We start from the raw sequence: 23,915 nt of genomic DNA, 5'->3' as shown, positions 1-23,915 counted from the left end.
GTTTGTCCCTCCCAACATCGCTTGACAACCAATGGTGGTGTGTTTACGTCCCCGTAAATTAGCGGTTTGGCAAAAGAGACCGATAGAATAAGTACTAGGCTTCCAAAGAATAAGTCCTGGGGTCGATTTGCTAGACTAAAGGCGGTGCTCCAGCATGGCCACAGTCAAATGACTGAAACAAGTAAAAGAGTATTAAACCCTCTCCTTTTCCTTTCTTCCATTTGGGATTTTATCAGCTTTACATATGAATGTGTGTGTGTGTGTGTGTGTGTGTGTATGTATGTGTGTATGTGTGTGATGGACACGTGTGTGTGTGATGGACACGTGTGTGTGTGATGGACGTGTGTATGAATTGATGTATGAGTGTGTGTGTGTGTGTTTGTATATATGCATACATGTGTCTGTGTATTTGCGTACATATATGTATGCAGCGTCCAAAACAGATGGCCCGATGACCTGGAAGATGTTGCTCTTCCATTACTTTCACAATCAGCAGTAATTTTCTTCAGCCATGTCATTGATTGGTTAAAATTACCCAAATACGACGACTTTAACACAAAATAACTTCTAAACTACAAAATTTTGCCAAAAATGTTAAGAGTAAACAGTGTTCTGTGACACATTCAACCAATATCCAAAGTTTCAAACTGTTTAGTTAAAAAAAAAATTAATTAAAAAGTCTGTGACTGAGATTGAATAGATCCGAAAGCTTTTGTGTGTAGCAAATACTCGGGGGCAATAAACACTGAAAATGTGCAGAAAACAGCTTCCATCACATGCCACGGGGGGAAAAACTAAAAGTAGTTGATAGCTTCCATTACCTAGGTAACCAAGTCAGTAGTAGGGGTGGATGCCCTGGGAGTGTAGCTACTGGAATAAGAATAGCCTGGGCAAAGTTCACAGTAAAAGGTAGACTGTATGACGCATGTGTGTGAACAGCCATGCTACATGGCAGTGAAACATGGTCCGTGACTGCTGAGGACAAGCATAAGCTTGCAAGGAATGAAGCTAATATGCTCTGCTGGATGTGTAATGTCAGTATGCATACACGACAGAGTGTAAGCGCCCTGAGAGAAAAGTTGGACATAAGAAGCATCAGATGTGGTGTGCAAGATAGACGACTGTGCTGGTACGGATGAAAACAGCTGTGTGAAAAAGTGTCACACCCTAGCAGTGGAGAGAACATGTGGAAGAGGTAGACCCAAGAAGGCCTAGGACGAGGTGGTGAAGCACGACCTTGTTATTTTAGCAATTATGAGATGTCACTCAGAATAGAGGGAGAGATAGCTGGAAGTACAAAGAGGAGTGATTGGTAGAATATATATGGGCAAGAAAATGCTAAGGCAAGTGTAGAATAGATAAGCACTGAATTAGTGCTTGGACTGATCATATTCTTAAATTCTAACTTCTTAATCAGAGCAAAGTAATTTCAGAAGAGTTGGCTATAAGAAATACAAAGCTTCAGCTCGTAATAAAGAAAAAAATGGGCAAACAGTTAGGGTGACAGTAATTCATTTGTATGAGATGTAACTATATATTACAGGATGAAAATACATCTTTACAGCTGTTTCAAAAATTTGACAAATTGTTGATGTTAATATGCATACTATGCAAGTCAGTATACATAATGAGGCAATATTATACAAAACAAATAAGCAAAAATATTAAATTGCATGAAACTGATATGTGAGTATCTTCATGCAGGAATCATTGGACATTTTCTTCAGAAGGATGAATGGTAAATAAGCTTATTTACTCTGTGTGATATTACCAAGTCATGTACACCTGTCTGGACAATATGCAATAATAACATCAATCATTCATTGAATCTCTAAAACAACTATAAAGATATAGTTTGATCCTGTAATATATATATATGTGTAACATCTCACATAAATGAATTCCTGCCAACAGTAATTGTTTGTCCATCATAAATTAAAAACAGTGAACTGGAATATTTGAAATGAGAAGTAAATAACAGCAAAACTATGGTGATATGGACAGAGTCTTTTGTTAGAACATTAAGAAGAAGAACAAGGAGATCTTCATAAAACACCTGCTCTTAAAGGATCTCTCACTTAAATGAATCTGTCATGCATACAATTGGAAAAGGGTCTGAACATACATGACCTTTTGGACCCTTTTCTACATTATATGTATCCAATAAAATGAGCTTCTAATCATGAAAGAATTTGCACACTTGTAAACTGCCTGATGGAAAATGCTGATAAATGTTTTAGAGCCTAAATAGTGTATCTCTATCATATGTATAAAATGTTACATAGATAGTATCATCTGTCTGTTACAGGAAAGATCACGTGAAGATAGCTCATCAGTTAAAAAGCAATCCAGAAGGTACTAGAATAAAGAAGTTATGATTTTCTGTCAAAGACTATAAAAGAGTCAATAACCTATATATTAAAGAAATAATATTTCTGAAGCCACAATGATTAAAAACAGACCCTCTGGACTGTCAACAGTTCATAGCATAATTTGAATATTACAATACATATGACCTTACTTTATAGTCATCTCTGAACATATCACAAGGATAGGTGCCATTTAAACTGTGTACTTAAAATTTCAAATATTCCAGTTGAAGATTAAAACTTATTTGAAAGAAAATATTGAAAGAAACAATGAATCCTTCTCCAGTTTTGTAATGTTAAGTGGCTTTTCTTACCATTCTATTTACATAATGAAATGTCAAGGTTTCAAGTAATTACAAAATCATGATACTGAAGAATATCATATAACTAGAATGCTGTCATATGACAAGTAACTTTGGAAGTTTTTGTCACTATATATTACATACAATAATTCTAATTCAACTTTTATCAAATTTCTTGGTGCTTATACAAAATGATGAATATTAGTTTTTCATAAGAATAACATTTATTTGCTTAAAATAAAATTTTAAATAAATTTCTCCCATTCCTCCTCTTCCTCTGCTTTGGTTCTTTCTCCCCAATTATTCTGCGCCTCTTATATTAACTCTCTGTATCTCTCCTCCCCATTCTTTCTATACATAACTAGAGAAACCAACCAATCAACCAACATTTATACCAGCTATTATTACATAGATATTGTATGTTTTCTTACAGATCTTCATTGCTCCATTGATGTAGTGCTTATTTCTAGTTTACAAGCCATTGAGTGGAACAAAAATAGATCTTCCTTCATCTAGGATGTAGCTTTTCCTGTAGGAGGAAATGAATTCAAGACTGCAGAATCTGTGAAAAACTTCTCAATGCTGCAATACTGCTACTGGTACTACTGTTGTTTACTGCAGTGAACTTTTCTTATTCTGTGCTACTTGTATTTAGTTCACTGAACTTGAGACAATTAATATTCAGGTGTTCTGTCCAAAGACAAAATATACTGCCTGTAACAGGGTATAAACTGCTTAGCAATCAACTGACTGACTGCTTCTCTATCAGCTCAGTCATCTTTGTTTATTCATAAGAATCAGTGAGTTCTATAATAATAATAATAATAGTAATAGTAATAATAATAATAATAATAATAATAATAATAATAAGAAGAAGAAGAAGAAGAAGAAGAAGAAGAAGAAGAAGAAGAAGAAGAAGAAGAAGAAGAAGAAGAAGAAGAAGAAGAAGAAGAAGAAGAAGAAGAAGAAGAAGAAGAAACCCCAAAATGGCTGAAGTTCAAAAGATAGTGCTCATGGGAACTGCCCATATCCTACGTAAAATACTGTCTATGTGATCTCAAATTTTAAAACATTCTCTAGAACACTGTACAAATTCAAATATATGGTACCCTAGGCATAACACCTACATGAACTTCTAACTTGTTGTCTCTTGAGGTCTCTGGGTGAGACTTGGATCCAACTTGTACAAATGCAAAGCAAAAGTCAAACATAAAATAATAATAATAATAATCCTTTCTACAACAGCCACAAAACCTGAAATTCTTAAGTGAGGAGAACTAGTCAATTATATTGATTCCAGTGTTCAAAGGGTACTTTTTTTAATCAACCCTGAAAAGATGAATTTGAACTCAGAACACAGAGATGGACAAATGCCTAGCAGTATCTTGTCTGATATGCTAATGATTCTGCCAGCTCTCCACCTTATTTGATTAATTAATTAATTAATAATAATAATCCTTTTTAATTTTGACACAAGGCCAGCAATTTTGAGAAGAGGGGCTATGACAGGCACTTTATTTTATTGGTTCTGAAAGGGTGAAAGGCAAATTTGACTTTGGTGAGATCTGAACACAGAACATAAAGGTTTAGAAGAAATATCACAAAGCATTTTGCCCAATGTGCCAATGATTCTGCCAGCTTGCTGCCTTACTACTACTACTAATAATAATTATTATTATTATCATTACTATTATTATTGCTTATTATTAGTGTGGAAACTTAACAGGAATGCTTTCAGAAAGCATTTACGAGCACCTTGACAACCAGAATTTACTGCCAGAAGAACAGAAAAGTTGCAGGAAGAAGGTGAGAGAAACGCATGATTTATTATACATAGACAAAGCAGTTCTAAATGAAGTAAAAGCTGAATAGAAAAGATCTAACAAAAGCATGGATAGATTATAAGAAAGCCTATGACATGATCCCACATTCATAGATAAGTGAATGTTTGAGTATATTCAGTATAGCAGACAACATAAGAGAATTAATTAGCTTCAGCATGAAGAAATGGAAAGTAGATCTCTACTCAGGTGACACAGTCTTAGGGAAGGTTAATATCAAGAGAGAAATTTTCCAAGGAGACTTGTTATCCCCTTTAATATTTTTCATATGTTTGATCCCACTTAGATTAGTATTAAGGAAGGCAAAGGCAGGATATCAGTTCAGAAATAGTAAGGGACAAATTAACCATTTGCTCTACATGGATGATCCGAAGCTTTTCAGTAAGAATGAAAAAGAGACAAATTCCTTCATACAGATTGTAAGACTCTTCAGCAATTGTATAAGCATGGAATTTGGCATGGATAAGTGTGCAATATTAGTCATGAAAAGGGGACAGGTAGTCAACAGTGAAGGCATCCAATTACCAGATGAACAGACATTAAAATCATTAAAAGAAGGAGAGAATTATAAGGATCTAGGAGTATTAGAATCTGATAGAATACTAACTATAGAAATGAAAACAAAAATTGAGAAGGAGTACATAAGAAGGGTAAGGAAGCTAATAAAGTCAAAGATAAATGGTCCGGATCTAGTGAAGGCTGTAAATACTTAGGCAGTATCATTACTTAGATACTCAGCAGCTTTTGTAAATTGGACAAAAACTGAATTAGCAAAGCTAGACAGAAGAACTAGGAAAGAATTCAATAGTAATGGAGGACTCTACCAAAGGGCAGGAGTAGCAAGATCATACTTACCTAGAAAGGAAGGCAGAAGAGGGTTAATATCAGAAGAAGATGCATGGAGTTAGCTAGAGTATTATTTCCATTATTTAAATATATAAAATAAACCACTCCAAATCTGTTTCACTGTTATTCTGATTTCATTAGTAAAGCATTGCCTACACCAAACTTGTCAAAATACATTTAGGAAAACAAGCTGTTTAGGAATTAAATAATTCAAAGATAACATCTACATGAAGTGAACAAAATTAAACAAAAAAAAATGGTACATTAGCTTTAACATATTTAATGAACAGAACAATAAAATGTTAACTTAAATTAACTTCAATTAAAAGTGTTAAGTAAAAAAAATTATAATGATTGAATTTGTGTTGGTCTGTCTTTTGCCAGTAAAATCTAAAGGAAATAAGTCTCACACAATTTGTTTTCACAGTGTAAGATTAAAAAAGAAAACAGAGAGCAGGTGGAATGTATTACATGCCAATGGTGATAACAGAATCAATAGTGTTTCAGAATTATATTCAAATAATATATATAGTTGAAACGGTCATGCTTTGCTCATATTTTGATATTGCAATAATTGAATGCATAAATATATCTAAATCATTAATACTTTGTTTTTAATCCTAAATGGCCCATTGCATTTAAAAGATTAAAGGTGCACCAACAGATGTTATTGGTGGAAATGTAGCATAAGCAATTTTAAAGATCCAGTCTTTGGTGATATGGTAGTTGTTGTTGTTGTCACTAGTCATCTTCACCACTACCACCACCATCATCATCATTATCGTCATTTAATATCCACTTTTCTATGCTTGCATGTGTCAGATGGAATATGTCAAGGTACATTTTCTACTGTCAGATGACCATGCCATCGACTTTCACCTGTTTCCAAGTAAGGTAATATTTCCTATGGCCAAATGTTTTTCACAAAAGACTAGAAACAAATAACACTGCTTGCATGACAGTGATGCTCATTTACAGACATCGCACAATGTCAAGAGTACACACACACACGACGACTCTTTTAGCTTCTGTCTACCAAATCCATTTACAAGGCTTTGGCCAGCCTAGAGCTATAGTAGAGCACACTTATCCAAGGTGCCACACAATGAGGGTGAACCTGAGGCCACATGGCTGGGAAGTAAGCTTTTTAACCACGCAGCTACACCTGTGCCTGTACTCCACCGCCATACAATATACCAAACAGTTTGATACAAAATACGTTAATTTTGTTCATATCAAATTGGAAAGCTCTGTAAATGCCTACACACATAAACATACACTCACAATCAAAACAGCAGGAAAACCAATAACCAATATGGTGATTGATTAGATAAAATAGACAAAAGGTAACTACTTAATTTTTTAAAAAAGTAACACAAATACAGTGACACTAAAATATTAAGTGACTTTAACACTGGGTTGGTTGTACTGTTATTGAGGAAGGCAGATATTTACACAGCTGAGTCATGTGAAGATAATGTTGTTATATAGGAACGTTGAAGATTTTAGCAATACTGGGGCTTGGAATTATACAAAATAAACCAGACACATGGTATGAGGAATGTTGGCAGAGGTGACAGTGGTGGTCATGGATTACCAGAGTTCAACAATGAGAATTCAGTTGTTCAGTCAACTGAATTACCATGCAGTTGGCTGAGCATTCTGCATACATGTACAACTTAACACTTGATACCAATCCATCCAAGATTGCTCCTGGATATGTGAAAAAAAAAAGACTTTCTGTTTTCAAGTGATTTAACCCTTTAGCATTCAGATTACTCTGTTGAATGTAATGCTTATTGACTCACAATGTTTTGAATTAATCATGCATTGTCTTACAGCTTTGACATATTAATGATATGATTGTTTATTTTTCAAATGACATTGTAGAGTAGGTGTGATTAGTTGCATCTGGTTAGTTTGAACATATAACAAGTAGAATATTTGAGCTGGATATGACTGGGTTAAATTAAACATCCCATAAAAATTTCATGTTAATTTCTATCTCAAACACCAGCTTAAAAATGACTATTGTATTTTTTGGCATACGAGTTAAATTTTTCAGATCAAAATTTCCAGCCAAAAAAAATGTAGGTCAACTTTATACACCAAAATGATTTGGGAGGACTGAAAATTCTATGTGAAATGCAGCAGGATTTGGAAAGATAGTGACAATGTTTGTGTGTTTACATTATATACTACATTGATTTGTATGTCAGAAAATATGGTAATTTTACTGAATTCATTATTTTCCAAATTAAGTGAAACAAAGGCAGAGCATTTTAACAGAAATATGGTAATAAAGGGTTAGTGTAATTCTAAGGCAGAATCAATGTGATACAATGGGTGATAAGAATGTAGCTTTGAATTACACATACAATCCACTTTGACAGGCTTTTGTACAGTTTTTGTTCACTCAATTTCACTCACAAGGTGTGAGTAAATCCAAGGTTCCAGAAAACACTTGTCCAAGATGCCATGCAATGAGATCCAATGAATTTGTGAAGCAAACTTCTTAACCATTAGCAGATCATTTTTCTAAGTTTTCCTCTTTTTAGTTCTAACAGTCCATTTGCTGAATTACCTGCTCCTGAATTAATGAGTAATTGAGCATTCCAGAGACATGTGTGCCCTTAACATAATTCTCAGACAAAATCAGCTTGATACAAGTGTTTAACAATGCTGTACTTTTGAGTTATAGGTGCAATCCACCTGATCGGCTTCTGTATAGTTTCCATCTACTTAATTTCACTCACAAGGTGTGGGTTGACCCAAGGTTACACAAAAATAACTTTTCCCCCAAATCCTACATAGTGGGATTGAACCTGGAACAATGTGGTTATGAAGCTAATTTTTTAACCATTAACTCATAACTGTTTTCCAAGTTTTCCTTATCTTAGTTACAACAATCCCTTTGATCAGCTTATAAAAGGCACATTCTTTAGTCAGTTTTGTAGTGAAACATTGGATACTATCATCTGCCAAATACAATTGCTACATCCCTATAGAAGATATACTTCAGGTGGTATCAGATACATATGCAACATACCTGGCCTGACTAGTGCTGGAAATAGGTACTCAGGAAGATATACATATCTGCATTATGCAGAAGAACCAGAAGTAAAGCATCTGATCTTTGTCTTTTGAAGTAAAACTCAGCTTTGTTCAGTGAGGTTGCAAATTCTTAGTCACCAAAACATGTTAAATTCTACTCCCTTCTATCCTTAAGTTGAGCATCTACATGGTTCCTGGTTCAGTACCAGTGCATGGTACTTGGGCAAGTATTTTCTACTATAGCCTCAGGCCAACCTGGACCTTCTAAGTGCATTTTGTAGACAAAAGCTGAAAGGAGCCCATTGTATATACTTGCATGTGTGTCTGTCTCCCCCTCACCACTACTTGACAACCAGTGTTGGTTTCTTTACATTCCTGTAACTTATGTGTTTGTCATTAAAAATCAAGAGAATAAGTACCAGGCTTTAAAAAATAAATAAGTACTGGAATCAATTTGTTTGACTATAAATAGTCCCACCCATGCCAGCATGGAAGGCAGATGTTAAACAATGATGATGATGATGATATATCTTTATTTTATATTTGTTTCAAGTCATGAGATTGTGACCATGCTGGGGCAAACAAGTTCTGTAGCAAAAATGTTAAAGCTTCATCTGTTAAAGCCTGTGATCCAGTGTCAAATCCTGGCTCTGGCTAAGAATATAAACATCAAAGAAATCCCCATTTCCCCATGAGAAATACACAATTGAATAACCATTGATGGACACATTTGATCAAGAGAGGTCAAACAACTGGTTTCATCACAATGTGTGGCATAAATAGTTGTAATTTTATAGTACACATAAACATACATTCACATTCCTCTAAAGCCATCATATAATGAAACAACAAAAACATTATCTTTGATAGAGCAATGCTTTTTTTTAATTTGCCTCTTATACATGAGATAGGATTGGAGAGAGAAGAGAAAAGAGGTGTTAGAAGAAATCAATGAGAGAGAGAGGGTGGTTATTATTTATTTATATTGTGATTAATATATAAATGACAATGAAGTCCATAGTGTACAAGTGATACAATTTCAATTATGAAATGTTACACACACACACACACACATACATACATATGTATACACACATCATCAGCATCATTATTTCAATATCCATTTTTCTATGAGTTGGACAGAATTTCATTGAGGCAACTTTTCTACAGTCAGATTCCCTTCCTGTCCCAACCCTCATCTATTTCCCAATGGCCAGATGTGTTTGCATGGGAGACTGGAAACAAACGACACTGCTTGTATGACAGTGACTCATTTACAACTATCATGCAACATCAAGACAAAGATACATTAGTGCACACACACACACACATTTTTCAGGTTTCTTTGTAATTTTGTCTACTAAAACTACTTACAAAGCTTTGGTTAGCCCAGGATATTAGTAGAAGGCACCTGCCTAAGGTGCCATGTAATGGGACTGAACCTGAAACTATGTCATTGAGAAGCAAACTTCATAGTTATGCAACCATACCTAAACTGACATATATATATAAATGCATGTATGTGATCATTATTTTACATATCTTTTGCAATTACTGTATGGCTTGATTCCTTTCTCTTAGACCACCAGTTACTTCTTTATCTATATCAGTCTTCTCTCTCTTGCACACTACAATTGATTGCCTTTGCTGCACTCTTTCTGTCAGCTCATTTTTGCTGTCATACATGCACATTAACATTACACATTGCTCCCCATTTACTCCAATCTTTCCAGGCTTGACTCTTAGCTTTTATGGTTCCATCTACCATACCATTCCACCACACCAAATTCTATCTAGCTGGAACATTGCTCCATCCACAGACTAACCTACAGCTCAGAGCAGATCATTTCATAGAAACTCCCAGTTGTTTTCTATATTACAAGTTTATATATCCTCGTCTTTTTCAACATATTCTTCCCCTAGCACTTGTTTGAACCTAGATCTAGCTAAAAGATCTTTCAACTTATAGTGGGAGGGATGTTTGATATCTATGTTATGCATTTGAAAAGAAGATGGTGCAATCATTTGAATATGGTTGAAGGTTGTCACACATAACTAGATGTTCCTACCTGATCACCCTGTTATCTGCACAGCATTAAAATGCAAAGTGTTAGTCCTACATATGCAATTAAGGTTTTCATTGTATTTTTAATGTAATTGACATGTTTTTGGTGTATTTCTTTATTTTTACAACTGCTTGGCTTTTCTATCACCAACTACTTAGCAGCATATACTGAGTGTATTTTATCAAGCCAACCACACTAGAGAAGTTGTTTGTTTGGATTAACTCTCCCCTCTGCACTGCATCAGCTTTATTTCGAGATACTGAATTCCTAAACACATATCCTTCACTGTAGAATGTGGAGCTCCCCATGCAGAATAAAAGTAATAGAGGTAATAAACAATTCTTTAAGTTTCAACTTAGTACATTAGCTCAGTGTGGCTTTCTTGAAAACTGAATAATATGCCTCATTCACAAATTGCTAGAGTTGAATATAGATGATTACTACCTAAAAGAATTCTCGTGTGGTGGAGAGAGTGAGAGAAACAGAAGGGGAAGCAAAGACATCATTCGTTTGCAAAGTGAATAGAGAGAGCATACATACAATATATAACAGTTAAAGGAAGCAATACAACTAAAAGAGAAATTCACACACACACACACACACACACACACACAAACACACCTGCCTGCACTTCTGGCTAAATATTAGTATTATGGCTGTTTAAATAGCTTTAGATGCATTTCAACAAGAATAATAGGAAAACATTGACATATATATTAACTTTTGTATTTCAGTTTTGTATAACCTTTTATATGACTAAAATAACCAGTTGTCTTCAAGTGTCATGTTTCCATGCATATGAATATGCATTAATTCATTTCTGTCTGTGTGTGTGTGTGTTATAATGTAGTTACGTATGCATGTGTATGAGTCTAGTTAGATAGATAAATATGCCCTGTATGTTTATACAAACAAGAGAAATATAACTTGATGCATAGAAAAGTTTCCTTGTTATTTTATAAAAACTAAGAAACTACATAATTAACTCAAAGGCCAAAGAGTTTTGTGTAAGCATACTTAAGCACTTACACAAAATTCTTTGCTATAATGAAATCACACACACGCAGGCACACACACACACAGTAAAGTGGTTGGTGTTACGTTGGGCATCCAGTTGTAGAAACTATACCAAATCAGACTTTGGAGCTTAATGCAGTGCTCTGGATTGTTAGATCCTGTCAAGCCATCCAACCCAAGTCAGCATTAATCCTTTAGTATTTAAACCAGCCATGTCAGGCTCAAATATTCTATCTGTTTTATGTTCAAACCAACCAGATCTGGCCTCTTACACCTATCTAACAATGTCATTCTAAATATAAAGAATTACATCATCGAAAACTTGATGCTACAAGATAACGCACAGTTAATTCAAAACAATGTGAATAAATAAGTATTACTTCCACTTGCCCTTATGTAATTTCAGGGTAGCCATGTCTCTTCTCTATAGCAAAACACCTCTGCTTGTTCCTGATATAAATTCTCCTCTCTGCCCTCTTAAATACCCCCACACTTAGTCAAGGAAGCTTTTCTCTTTTCTTGTTCTTTCCCATCTTGCAAGTTACTTGGCAATCCCACTGGAGCTGGTAGCAAGAAAAAAGCACCAACTACACATTGTGAAGTGGTTGGCATTGGGAAGGGCATTCAGCTATAGAAAAGCTGACATGAAGCACGATGCAGCCCTGTGGCTCACTGGATCCTGTCAAATCATCCAACCCATACCAGTATGGAAAATAAATGTTAAATGATAAGGATGATGCGTGTGTGAGTGTGTGTGTGTGTGTGTGTGTGTGTGTGCATGCGTGTGAGAGAGAGAGAGAGAGAGAGAGAGAAATAGATGGGGGGAGAGAGAGAGAGAGCTATATTTCCTTGTCTTAACAAGGAAATACATTACATGATAGTTGTAATTGAGTGCTGTTCATTTCCAATATTCCGCAAAAACATCTCTGGCCTTGGGAAAATATCACACTGCTAGTGAACAGATGAGGATTGGCAACAGAAAAGGTACCAGGCCATAGAAAATCTGCCTCAATAAACTCTGACGCATGCTAGCATGGAAAAGTGGTTGTTAAAATGATGTAACAAATATATATCATTATCACTTTGCCTTCTTCTTAGAGGCTTGTAATTCTTCTCTATAAAAATTCTGCGTTACCATTACTTGTTTTATAATGTTAATGCATCATTCTAAATTTAGATTTGTTTTCTGAAATTTCTAAAGTATAAGTTAGGCTATTAGATAAGACATCTGTATGTAAAACTGGTTGTGCAAGAATCTCTTCTTTGCTATCTTAAACAAGCACTTGCAGTTCTATTTACATCTTAAGGTCTTCTTCATAGGTGAGGGTCAATATATAGACTCATTAAATAGATAGAATTGTGTGTATGTGTGATGCAATATGCATACTGAATGAATTTACAGACTGAAAAAATTGGCAACAATTCTACAATGAATGTACAAGGCCTCTTTAGCAATGTTTCTATGATGGAAAATGAAAACAGTAGCCGCTGCCACCACATTGTATATACCAAATAGATTGACAAAATGTGTGTCTTCGTGCATGTGTTTGTCTTCCCATCCCACCCACTTCCACTTGACAGCTGGTGCTGGTGTGTTTACATCCCTGTTAACTTAGCAGCTTGGCAAAAGACACTGATACAATAAGTACCAGGCTTTAAAAATTTATATGTACAAGAGTGATTTGTCTGACTGAGCTTCTTCAAGGTGGTACTCAGCATGGCAACAGTCTAATAACTGAAAGAAGTGAAATATATATATATATATATATATATATATATACACACACAAAAATTTATGATAAACATAAGTTTATATTATTAATTCCTATATATCTATGTATGTTTCAGCATTGTGGATGTACCAAGCATACATGGAATGTTTAACTTGAACAAATCATTAGGGAGCACTTTACTGCATTATGCTAACATATTACAATAAAGAGCAACATTTGCTCTGTGTTTCATAACTAGTAATACTAACTACTAAGTGTAGCAGTTGCTTAACCACTAGACTGGAAGCAGACTGGACAATGATAATATCTTTGTGTAGCTCTAAGCTTAACAATAACAGTTGTACATCTATTTGTACACACAAAATACACTATGCATGTATATGTGTGTGTACATGCATACATTTGTCACACACACACACACACACACATTTTTAATGGCTTACTTATCAAATGATCATTTTCTGGGCTGCTATAACTGATGCAAGGGAGTTATCTGCATATTAGAAACTTGGTCTAAATGCTTGCAACAGTAAGGACTCAACTAAATGTCCCAAGACCCTACATGGAAGTGTTAAATCAGATGAATTATGTATGCCAATGCATATAAAGATGTTTATAGACATAATGAAGTTATTATGTTTGAGACACAAAATGTTAATGTATGTGAAACTGTAATGGAATTTTGTATAAGCTGGTAACATTTTATCCAGGTTAGTATATATAAAAAATAAAAAGAGATAAAAATATAAATAAATATAAAATAGCTTACCATGTTCATAGATTTGATCCAAGCGGTCAATCTGGGCTAATGAGAAAAGTCTGTACCCTGTTTTTGTCCCAATAGCGAGTGACCTGAAATACAAAGACATTTAGTGATTTAGATAAAGTTAGCGAGTTTTGCAATATATTTTCTATTATATTTAATGTTAAAAATATTTAAAGGTAGGGATATTGTACCAAAGACATGGTTGTGTGGTAAGAAGATTGCTTCCCAACCTCATGGCTCTGGGTTCAGTCCCACTGCATAGCACCATGGTCTTCTATTATAGCCTTGGGCTGTCTGGAATCTTGTGAGTGTATTTGGTAGATGGAAACTGAAAGAAGCCTGTCATGTGTGTGTGTGTGTGTGTGTGTCCCCCACCACCATTTGATAATCGATGTGTATTTACATTCCTGTAACTTAGTGGTTCGGCAAAAGAGACCAACAGAATAAGTAGCAGGCTTAAAAAAATATAAGTGCTGGGGTCAATTCATTCAACTAAAATTATCCAAGGTGATGCCCCTGTATGACCATAGTCTAAGGACTGAAACAAGTAAAAGATAAGTGGTTATTTCTCACTATAGAATTATCTTCTTTGTATGCAATCATCTTTAATTAAAATATTTCATTTAACCCTTTTGATACCAATCAGCCTGAGACTGCTGCTGGTCCTATGATGTAAACTCCTTGTTTTAAAGTGATCTAAATTAAAACTTTCCATCAACATTCCATGTCAACTTCTGTTCCAAACATCAGTTGAATAATTAGAGTTACTTAACTAAATTCTTTCTCATTTTCAAATGAAGTATATTTCAGCAGAAATATGCTAACTTAAGTGTTAAATTGAAACTACATATATTTGAGCAGAACAGCTTTTAAAAAACAACCAGAACATTGCTTTCGAAAGGCTAAGTTGATACAAAATGACCTGGAGAGCAAATTGCTGGAGTACAGATAAACATATATCCTCATAGGTCACAAAGTCAGACATTTGAGGGCAGAGGTGTAAGTCAATTTAACCAGCTTCAGTACAAGGATGGGCTGAAAAAAGTTCATATTCTAACTATGAAGGAGTCATGTTAGAGCTGTGAAAGCTTGCACACAATAATTTCAAATCTCCTTATTAATAACTGCATTGTTTCTTCCCAGGGAAACTGACATCTGACTGTTCAAAGAGGACTTCAAAATTAACTAATCACAACTTCTCTTGAAGCTGAACAAAATTTGGCATCATGGTGTTATCAAGTACCAGCAGAAAAAAGTATTTAGCCCCCAAGTGCATTCATGCTGACATGGTCGCTACATTAGAAGATGATGCTCCAGCTTTATCAACAGGGCAAAAGTGAGCAGGTGAATTTAGGAGGGGAATGGAATGTCTTGAAGATGACCCAACATGTGGCTGTCTAGCAACTGCTACCACCAAGAAGAACATTGACCATGTTTACCATTTGGTGATGGATATCAGACAACTACAAATCAAATAACCAATGCTATTAGCATATTCCATGAGAGTTGACAATATTCTGCACAATGAACTTGGAATGTTTGGTCAGTGCCATGTCTTCTGACACCTGATCAAAAGCGCATCAAGCTGATCACATCACAGGAAAATCTGAAACTGTTTGAGGCAGATCCAGCTGGGTTCCTCGAACATTTCCTAATCCAGGATGAGTGTTGGGTTCATCACTTTGAGCCAAAGACAAAGAAAAGAGCACTCAACATCTACTGCACATGCGCCTTCTTCACCAGGTATGTAGATGACATCCTCATATTCACAACCTCCTGTGAAGAGGCTGAGAGAATATTCATGACGTTCAATAACATGGACATGAACATAAAGTTCACTATAGAACATCCCGACATCATTGGATCACTATCATTACTTGACTTCAAACTGAATATAACGGAAGAAGGAGAGATCCACACCGAGTTCTACAGGAAAGCAGCCAGTAGAGATATGTTTGTCCAATACAATTCAGCACTTCCACTCGGTGCCAAAATAGGATACGCCAGAAATGAATTTGCACACATCCAAGGCAAGTGCAGCAGAACGGAGGACAAGGTGACCCACACAACATGCTTCCTAGATATATTGAAAACCAACGGGTATCTTAGATCCATTGTAAATCAGCTTAAGTACCCAAGACGACCAACACGCTGAACACATAGAAAACCCAGCAACACATGCTTCCTTAAAATACCCCATTTTAGCGAGAGGATAACTACAGCCATCCGAAGAGCCATAAGAAGAGAAGGGCTAGACATACAACTAGCCCACTCCAGCCCCTCTCTGAGAGGACACCTCGCAAAGAAATGAACAAGGGTCAACTATCAATGCACATTAACAAATTGTCCCATCCATGACACAGATTTATGCTAACAGGTAAATGTTGTGTATAGAATACAATGTAACAAATGCAACAAGTTCTATGTGGGTAGCACAACAAGACCGTTACATGTCCGCATCAAAGAACATCTGAACACGAGAGCCTATTCCTTCAGAAAACATCTAGACAGATGCCAGAACACTGAAAAAAGCATAACAGTCACAATTGAAGCCAATGAAAGAAATTTGGGTAATTTAAGAATTAAGGAAGCTATACTCATACACAGACTAGGACCCCAAATTAACAACAGGCTGGAGGTTGGTAATCAATATATCATTTAGCTACATCTGGATGCATGTAGGTTCATTCTTAATAACATGCTCATGTATTGTTTATAACAAAAAAAAAAAAGAGGAAAACAAGAAAAAAATGGGAAGCTGCACGTACAACACATAACTTAGAAGTAGCACTGCACTGTATAACACAATTAAAATATATTAAAAGGAAATACGTAGTGTACCGTAGATGAGTAAATAAAGAATCGTACATACTGTAAAGAAAACAAAACTCTGGGGTGTGTGGTATTGTTTAGCATTTATAATAAAATGAATATATATAAATTATAAAAATGATAAGAAATATATACAGTACAGTACTGTTTCTGCTTTGCAGATTTTCACCTATCGTGGAAGGTTTTGGAACATAACACCCACAATAGTCAAGGGATTACTGTATATCCTAATAAAAAGCAGAGTTTGTTTGTTTGTATGTTGACCAATGAAAACACTAAATAAAATTGATAATATTTCAGGTTTTCCATATCATTTAAATTAATTTTACCGTTCTGCAGATAACTGTGCACTTCTTTTCTGAAAACGGAATGGGGGTGGTAGTGAGTTGGTGGCTATTTTTAGCAATCTACATACTATTTCACCATAATGCTTTTTACAGAGTGAAAAAATACTCCACCTGTCACTCAATCCACCTCCAACTTTGTCTAAGTTTTTACATTACATTTATTCCTTTGAAGTTGCTGCCAGACCTCTGCTTTCTCTCTGTCTGATATATCCCTCTCGCTATTTCTGTTTCTCTCTCTCTCACACTACCTCTAAACTCTTTTTCTCTCTTGAGAAAAAATATGCGAGACAGATAGAAAGGGAGTTAGGGAGAAAAAACAAGTGAGACAGAGCGGGGAAGAGACAGAAGACAGATATATATATATATATATGTATATATATATATATATATACAGTTTGCTCGAAACCTAAAACTTGATGAAGGCAAATCATCTCTTGATACTGAAGGGTGTTTTGATCCCTCATCATTTTGCACTATTGTGGAAAGCATTCATCAAATGTTCCCAAATTTTGAAATTCACCATCTCAACAACGGGTAGCTGTGTGAACGCGCAATTCTAGCTCCCAAAAATATTACAGTAAATGCCATCAACAAAAATCTCTTACAAATGATCCCTGAAGGTAGCCACATCTATAAATCTATTGACAAAGTTGTAGACAAGGACGATGCTGTTCATTATCCTGTTGAATTCCTCAACAGTCTGGAATCATCTAGTATACTGCCACACAACCTTGAACTGAAGAAGGGCATAGTTATCATGCTTCTCAGAAACCTGGATCAGCCAAAATTACGCAATGGTACATGTATGGTTGTGACTGAACTACAGCCTCACATTATCAAAGCAAAATTCCTCACTGGATGTGGTAAGGGAAACTTCATATTTATACCTAGAATACTGCTAATACCTACAGATGTCCCCTTTCATTTCAAACGATTGCAATTCCCAGTGAGAGTCAGTTACACATTGACCATTAACAAGACCCAAGATCAAACACTGCAGGTTGTCAGTTTCCATCCTGAAGAGGGCTGTTTCTCACATGGTCAAGTGTACATAGGTTGTTCCAGAGTAGGAATCCCACAAAAACTCTTCATACATGCTCTGTACAAAAAAGTTAACATTGTATATATTGAAGTTCTGTAAATGTTTCATAATTTTCGTACAATACATTTCTCTATTATTATCTATATTACTTTCTGTATTTAGATATTCTAAATAAATTTTTAAAATTATGTTATGCAATATTTAAATACCTTTTAATTTTTATTGTAAGGAAAATGGGTAGCTTATATTTTGGGTATGTAGTGTTTATGTTTTGCATTTGTATGTGGGAGGATATGTTACTAATTTGCTCAATATTTGTTGGAGAGTTAGTGATGATGTGTATTTCTTTTTTAAACATCAATACCACGTAGCAAACCACGAGATACAAGGCAAACTTTGTTTCTATAAAAGAATCACATCCTCTACATCCCTTTCTCCTTCACCCTACATAAACTGACAAAATACTAAGGAAATTGTTATATAACCTTTGTACCTTATTCCTTTAGCTCTTAGAGAACAACATATAAACTGGACCTTTTCTACTTCTGATATGTATATGAAGCAAGTTTTGTGTCTGCACAGCCCCGTCATCCTTGAGTAACCCATAAAGCGCTGGAATTTGCACTTACATAGCATGGACTGCTGAGCACATTTTATGAAAATGAGACTACCATGCACACATAAAAAACAAAAAAATAGTTAAAATATCTTTTTAGTATATAATGGTAGCAAGTTTTACATCATCTGAAAAGTCATTAGTTGGACTATAAGTCCTCTTGCATTCAGGAGGGATATCGGAGCGTTTGAGTGACATTAGACCCCCCAGCAAACGTTCATAAATTAAATGCATGTCTGGCCACGATCGCAGCCTACCCACCTGTGCCCAACGGCCACGGTCGTGGCCCGTCGCGCTTTATGTGTTAAGCAGACCTGTGTTTATAGATGGTTCAATTGCGTTTTTCTCTTTTGCCATAATATATCTTGGTGAGGGATTTGAGGGAGATGTGGCTGTTATTTAAATAGGGTATGTAAAAACCTCACAAATTCACCATTCTTGGCCGTGTAAAATATGGAAAGTTTGTCTGTTGCACTCTGTAACATGTCGGGCTTTATACCAAAAGTAAACAAAGAAATCGCTAGTTTGTTCTTTCACACTGATGGCTTTCTTATGTTGTCAATTACACAGTAAAATCGTCGACTCAATAAAGAAAATGAAATATAAGACACTTCACAGAAGGTGGGCAGCAGAACCAGTTAATTCCGGACAAAATATCTAGCGGTATTTAATCACGTCACTTAACATTCTCAGTTCAAAGCTCGTTCGAGTTGACTTTTGCCTTTCATCTTTCGTGGTACGATAAAATAAGTACCAGTCGTGGTCTATTTAATCAACTGCTACATGTGTGAGCATTGTGTCAGTGTTTATTAATCAATACTGAGTATGTATGGCATATTGTTATCGTTTTTTATATCTTACTCACCTGAAAGAGCTTACTGCATATCGCCTCTACCTAAACCCACCCGTCTCTCTTCCTTTCTTCCGTTATCATAACCGTAACTCTTTACTCAGATCCTACATTAAACACTTTGTCCAGTCTTTCTCTCCCAAGATTGCAACCCTGTGACATTCCCTCTCGCCACGCTTTACTTTTCAAGATCGACCCACAAAATGTCTAAGATGAATATCGAAAAACAATGGCATTAATGCCTGCCAAAAGTCGTTGACATTGTCCACACTCCCTCCTCTCACTAATTTTTCTTCTTTCCTTTTCAACGTTATAAGTTTATTAAAAGTAATAATCGATTTGTTCGTTTCTAATTGAAGATTCCAAAGTGGCTTCGGTGACGTCATTATTTAGTAAATCAGGGGAGATAACTGTACCCAACTCCATGATGTCAACAGATGAACATGGAAGGTTGAGGTGTAGGATGATGGAAGAGGGAACGGTGAGTTTTGAGGTCGACGTGAACCATGAAAAAATATCGAAACGACACTGATGTGACTTGGTTCGTATGTATGCTATAGCAGCAAGGGTGCGAGCAAGAAAAAACGAATGTAAAATGAGAACCAGTAATGCTTAATACATTCTACCTTGCTGCCTGTTAGAAGAATATATGAAAAAAAAAAAAAGAAAATTAATATTTGCATTTCTCTACAGAAGTAAAATTTATTTTCTATGTCAGTAAGTTAATGGATAGTTGTAGCGAAGATGTCCGATTCCTGAAATCGAAACAGTACCAGTTATTAAATAGGAATGAGAAAATCCAACGAAATGAACACAAACGAATGATTAATGATTCCTTTCAGTTTATACATAAATAAATAACAACAATTTTTTTTTTTTTTTTTAGACTTCATAATTTAATATATATGGAATTACTGTTTCAACGCTGTAAACTATATCCACTGATAGCGTTATAGTGATAAGGTTAATTAATAAATATGCGATATAGAGAAGAGGGGGGGCAGGCACAGACAGAGAAAGAGGAAAGCAGAGTGAGAGAGAAGGGGGAAGGCACAGAGAGAGAGAGAGAAGGGGGAAGGCAGAGAGAGAGAGAGAGAGAGAGCTGTTGCAGTCACCTACTCTTTTCTTTTCCCCAAAAGATTTTCTTAGGACTCTAAATGTTTTCAACGGAGACTATGATTTTGCATAAAAAAAAGACAACAAAAACATTTCAGAATAGTATAGCCCGTTTGTTTTGTTTTAGCTTTATAACTTTTTGTTTTTAACTTTTTTATGCTTTCGAGTTTTATTCCTTTGTGAGAGAGTAGATTTCATATTTTTCAACAACGACAGTAACCTTCCGGAAGTTTTTAAACTTGTCTATTTCATAAGCGCATGCGTGTATGCAAGCTCACCAACAACCAGCAGACGACATGAGAGAAGCCTCAATATGTCCCCTCGGCATGCTAGAAACAACAGCCAAATCTCCCTCGCCCCATGCTCCTTCAACGACTTGTAATATTAAGGAAATACTGGACAATATTATAGACAGAAAATAAAATACGGAGATGAGTTTAAAAAAAAAAAATTTTTCACACAATTTCAATTTTTCAAATATAACTTTTTTTTTGCATCATGTTTTATAACAGTAGTGTTGCATATGTTTTGCATGACTGTCATGTGAGCCACTCTGATAGTTACGAGATGAAGACTGTGTAACATAGCTGTCTTTTTCATTGTAGAGAAACTTTCTTCCTCTAATTGACGACGTAAATGGTATACCAAAAAGACTTGGAGATGAACTTCACAGGCATAAAAGAAACTGAAAGAAGCAACTAGTTGTTTACTGAAAGGACATATTTGCTGGCTCTGAAGTAGATGTCATTGGAACCAATGCATTGATATGAAAAATTGGGAGAAGCTGCATGTTTATGTGCAGGGCTGGTTTTAAGCTAATTAGACAGATTTGTTAAAATTGGGCCCCACACCAAGCTCAAGTGGAGAACGCTATGATGAATTTTTAGTATATTATTGTGGCTAATGATGGAGCCTGAAGCCCTCGATGTTTTTAGGCTGAAACTGGCATACTTATGAAGCATAACATATCAATCTTCAGCTCTTGTAGAGTAGAGGGCCCCACTGACAATTCTCTAATTAGGCCCCACATTTCCTAACGCTTGCCCTCTTAAATCAGGGACAGGAGAGCAATCTGCTGAAGATGACCTTATACAAATAATTAATGCTCGACTAAATTCTGCACATTGCTCTAAAATACTTGAGCACATGCATTTTCAGGAAATGCAGGTTGTTTTAGTCATATCCAGCAGTTTGAAATGATTTATAAGTCTATATTGGCTCCTACAAGTAATAATAATGGTACGTTAAAAGAATTGTCAAAGGTAACATGTCAGATTTTTAGCTATATCCATACTATGTGAGTATGTTATACCAGTAAGAACCATTTCAGTCTGTCTGTTGGTTTTCTAAAATGCACGAGGTCAATGCTGAGACAGTAGAAAACAGGTGTTCAATGTTGGGGTCAGTGATGCCAACTCACTGACCTCCATTAAATTAAACAATACTGACATACAAATGCAAGGAGGCATCATTATCCCAAGGAATACCTGGATGAAAGTATGGTGTCCCAATCTGAAATCTTGTAATGCCAGCCGCATGGTTGATGGCTTGGTTATCAAGATGACAACACAGAGGGAGTAAAAGAATAAGGAAATGGAAAGAGAGAAGAAAAAGCATAAAAGTTCATAGTCCAACTTTCCGAAGTTATAGAAACCAGAGTATGAGACCTTAGATGCAATCCTGTGTAGATCCATGAGCAAAGTCTTGAGGTGCAATCCTGCATATATCCTATGCATTAAAGTCCTGATATAGTACACATCCCAGGGAAAAAGACACGAACATATCAACATTCAATAACACCTCTGCTACCATTCTTTTGTGTGTGGCAGATGCACAGGGGCAATAAACACCAAAGATGCTCAGAAAACAGATTCCATCACATGCCAGGGGGGAGAAACTAGAAGTAGTTGATAGCTTCCGCTACCTAGGTCACCAAGTCTGTAGTGGGAGTGGATGCTCGGAGAGCATTGCCACTACAATAAGATTAGCCTGGGCAAAGTTCAGAAAGCTTCTACCTCTACTGGTGACAAAAGGCCTCTCATTCAGAGTGAAAGGTAGACTATGATGTATGTGTGCGAACTGCCATGCTACACGGCAGTGAAACATGGGCCATGACTGCTGAAGACATACATAAGCTCGAAAGAAATGAAGCTAGTATGATCTGCTGGATGTGTAATGTCAGTGTGCACACACGGCAGAGTGTAAGTGCCCTGAGAGAAATGTTGGACATAAGAAGCATCAGATGTAGTGTGCAACAGAGAAAATTGAGCTGGTATGCTCATGTGCTGCGTATGGATAAGGAGAGCTGGGTGAAGAAGTGTCACTCCCTAACAGTGGAAGGAACCCGTGGAAGAGGGAGACCCAGGAAGACCTGGGATGAGGTGGTGAAGCATGACCTTCGAACATTGGGCCTCATGAGGCAATCATGAAAGACCGAGACCTCTAGAGATGTGCTATGACTGAGAAGATCCAACAAGCAAAGTGAGATCAAAGACATAGCCTATGTCAGTGTCGCATAGGCAGCCCATTTAAAAAGGACTTTTGAATCGTCAGGCAACATGCCTTGCTTGAGAACAACTTGAGTCAAGTAAAATCAAAATCAAAGATCAAATCACAATCTAACGAAAATTGTAGATTTTGCCCATGCTAGTGCTGGCTGACTGGCACTCCGTGCTAGTGGCAAGTAAAGAGCACCATTTGAACGTGGTTAATGCCACCACCACACCAAGCCCAAATGGTTCCTGTACCAGTGGCACATAAAAAGCACCATCCGAATGTGGCCAATGTCAGTGGGGCCTGAATGGCTCCCACGCCGGTGGCACATAAACAGCACCCACTACACTCTTGAAGTGCTTGGTGTTAGGAAAGGCATCCAGCTGTAGAAACATTGCCAAATCAGATTGGAGCCTCATGGGGCCTCCTTGCTTGCCAGACCCCAGTCAAACCGTCGAACACATGCCAGCAAGGAGAACAGATATTAAACGATGATGATGATAATACATATACATACATATATACACACATATATATACATATACACATGCATATACATATATACATAAATACATATACATATATACATACATACACATATATATATATATACATACACATATAT

General features: G+C 36.0%; 2 protein-coding genes across 4 annotated transcripts in view; one reads left to right on the top strand and one right to left on the bottom strand.

The window, feature by feature from the left end:
• Nucleotides 1-23,915, bottom strand: part of LOC106875830 (WD repeat domain phosphoinositide-interacting protein 2) — a 97,507-nt gene that overhangs the window by 68,462 nt on the left and 5,130 nt on the right. For all 3 annotated transcript variants that reach the window (XM_052969622.1, XM_052969623.1, XM_052969624.1), the window contains exon 2: nucleotides 13,998-14,080. In XM_052969622.1, coding sequence (XP_052825582.1) covers nucleotides 13,998-14,080 — 83 coding nt within the window. The remainder of the gene's footprint in view (nucleotides 1-13,997; nucleotides 14,081-23,915) is intronic.
• Nucleotides 17,166-20,244, top strand: LOC128248375 (uncharacterized). Its single transcript, XM_052969625.1, has 2 exons — nucleotides 17,166-18,036; nucleotides 20,041-20,244. Exons 1-2 carry the CDS (start codon nucleotides 17,781-17,783, stop codon nucleotides 20,211-20,213), a joined length of 429 nt encoding a protein of 142 aa, XP_052825585.1. The 5' UTR covers nucleotides 17,166-17,780; the 3' UTR covers nucleotides 20,214-20,244.

The sequence above is a fragment of the Octopus bimaculoides genome, chromosome 7, assembly GCF_001194135.2.
Source record: "Octopus bimaculoides isolate UCB-OBI-ISO-001 chromosome 7, ASM119413v2, whole genome shotgun sequence".
Classification (NCBI taxonomy): Eukaryota; Metazoa; Mollusca; class Cephalopoda; order Octopoda; family Octopodidae; genus Octopus; species Octopus bimaculoides.
Note: the sequence above shows the minus strand (reverse complement) of the source record. Positions and strands in the feature narration are given on the sequence as shown.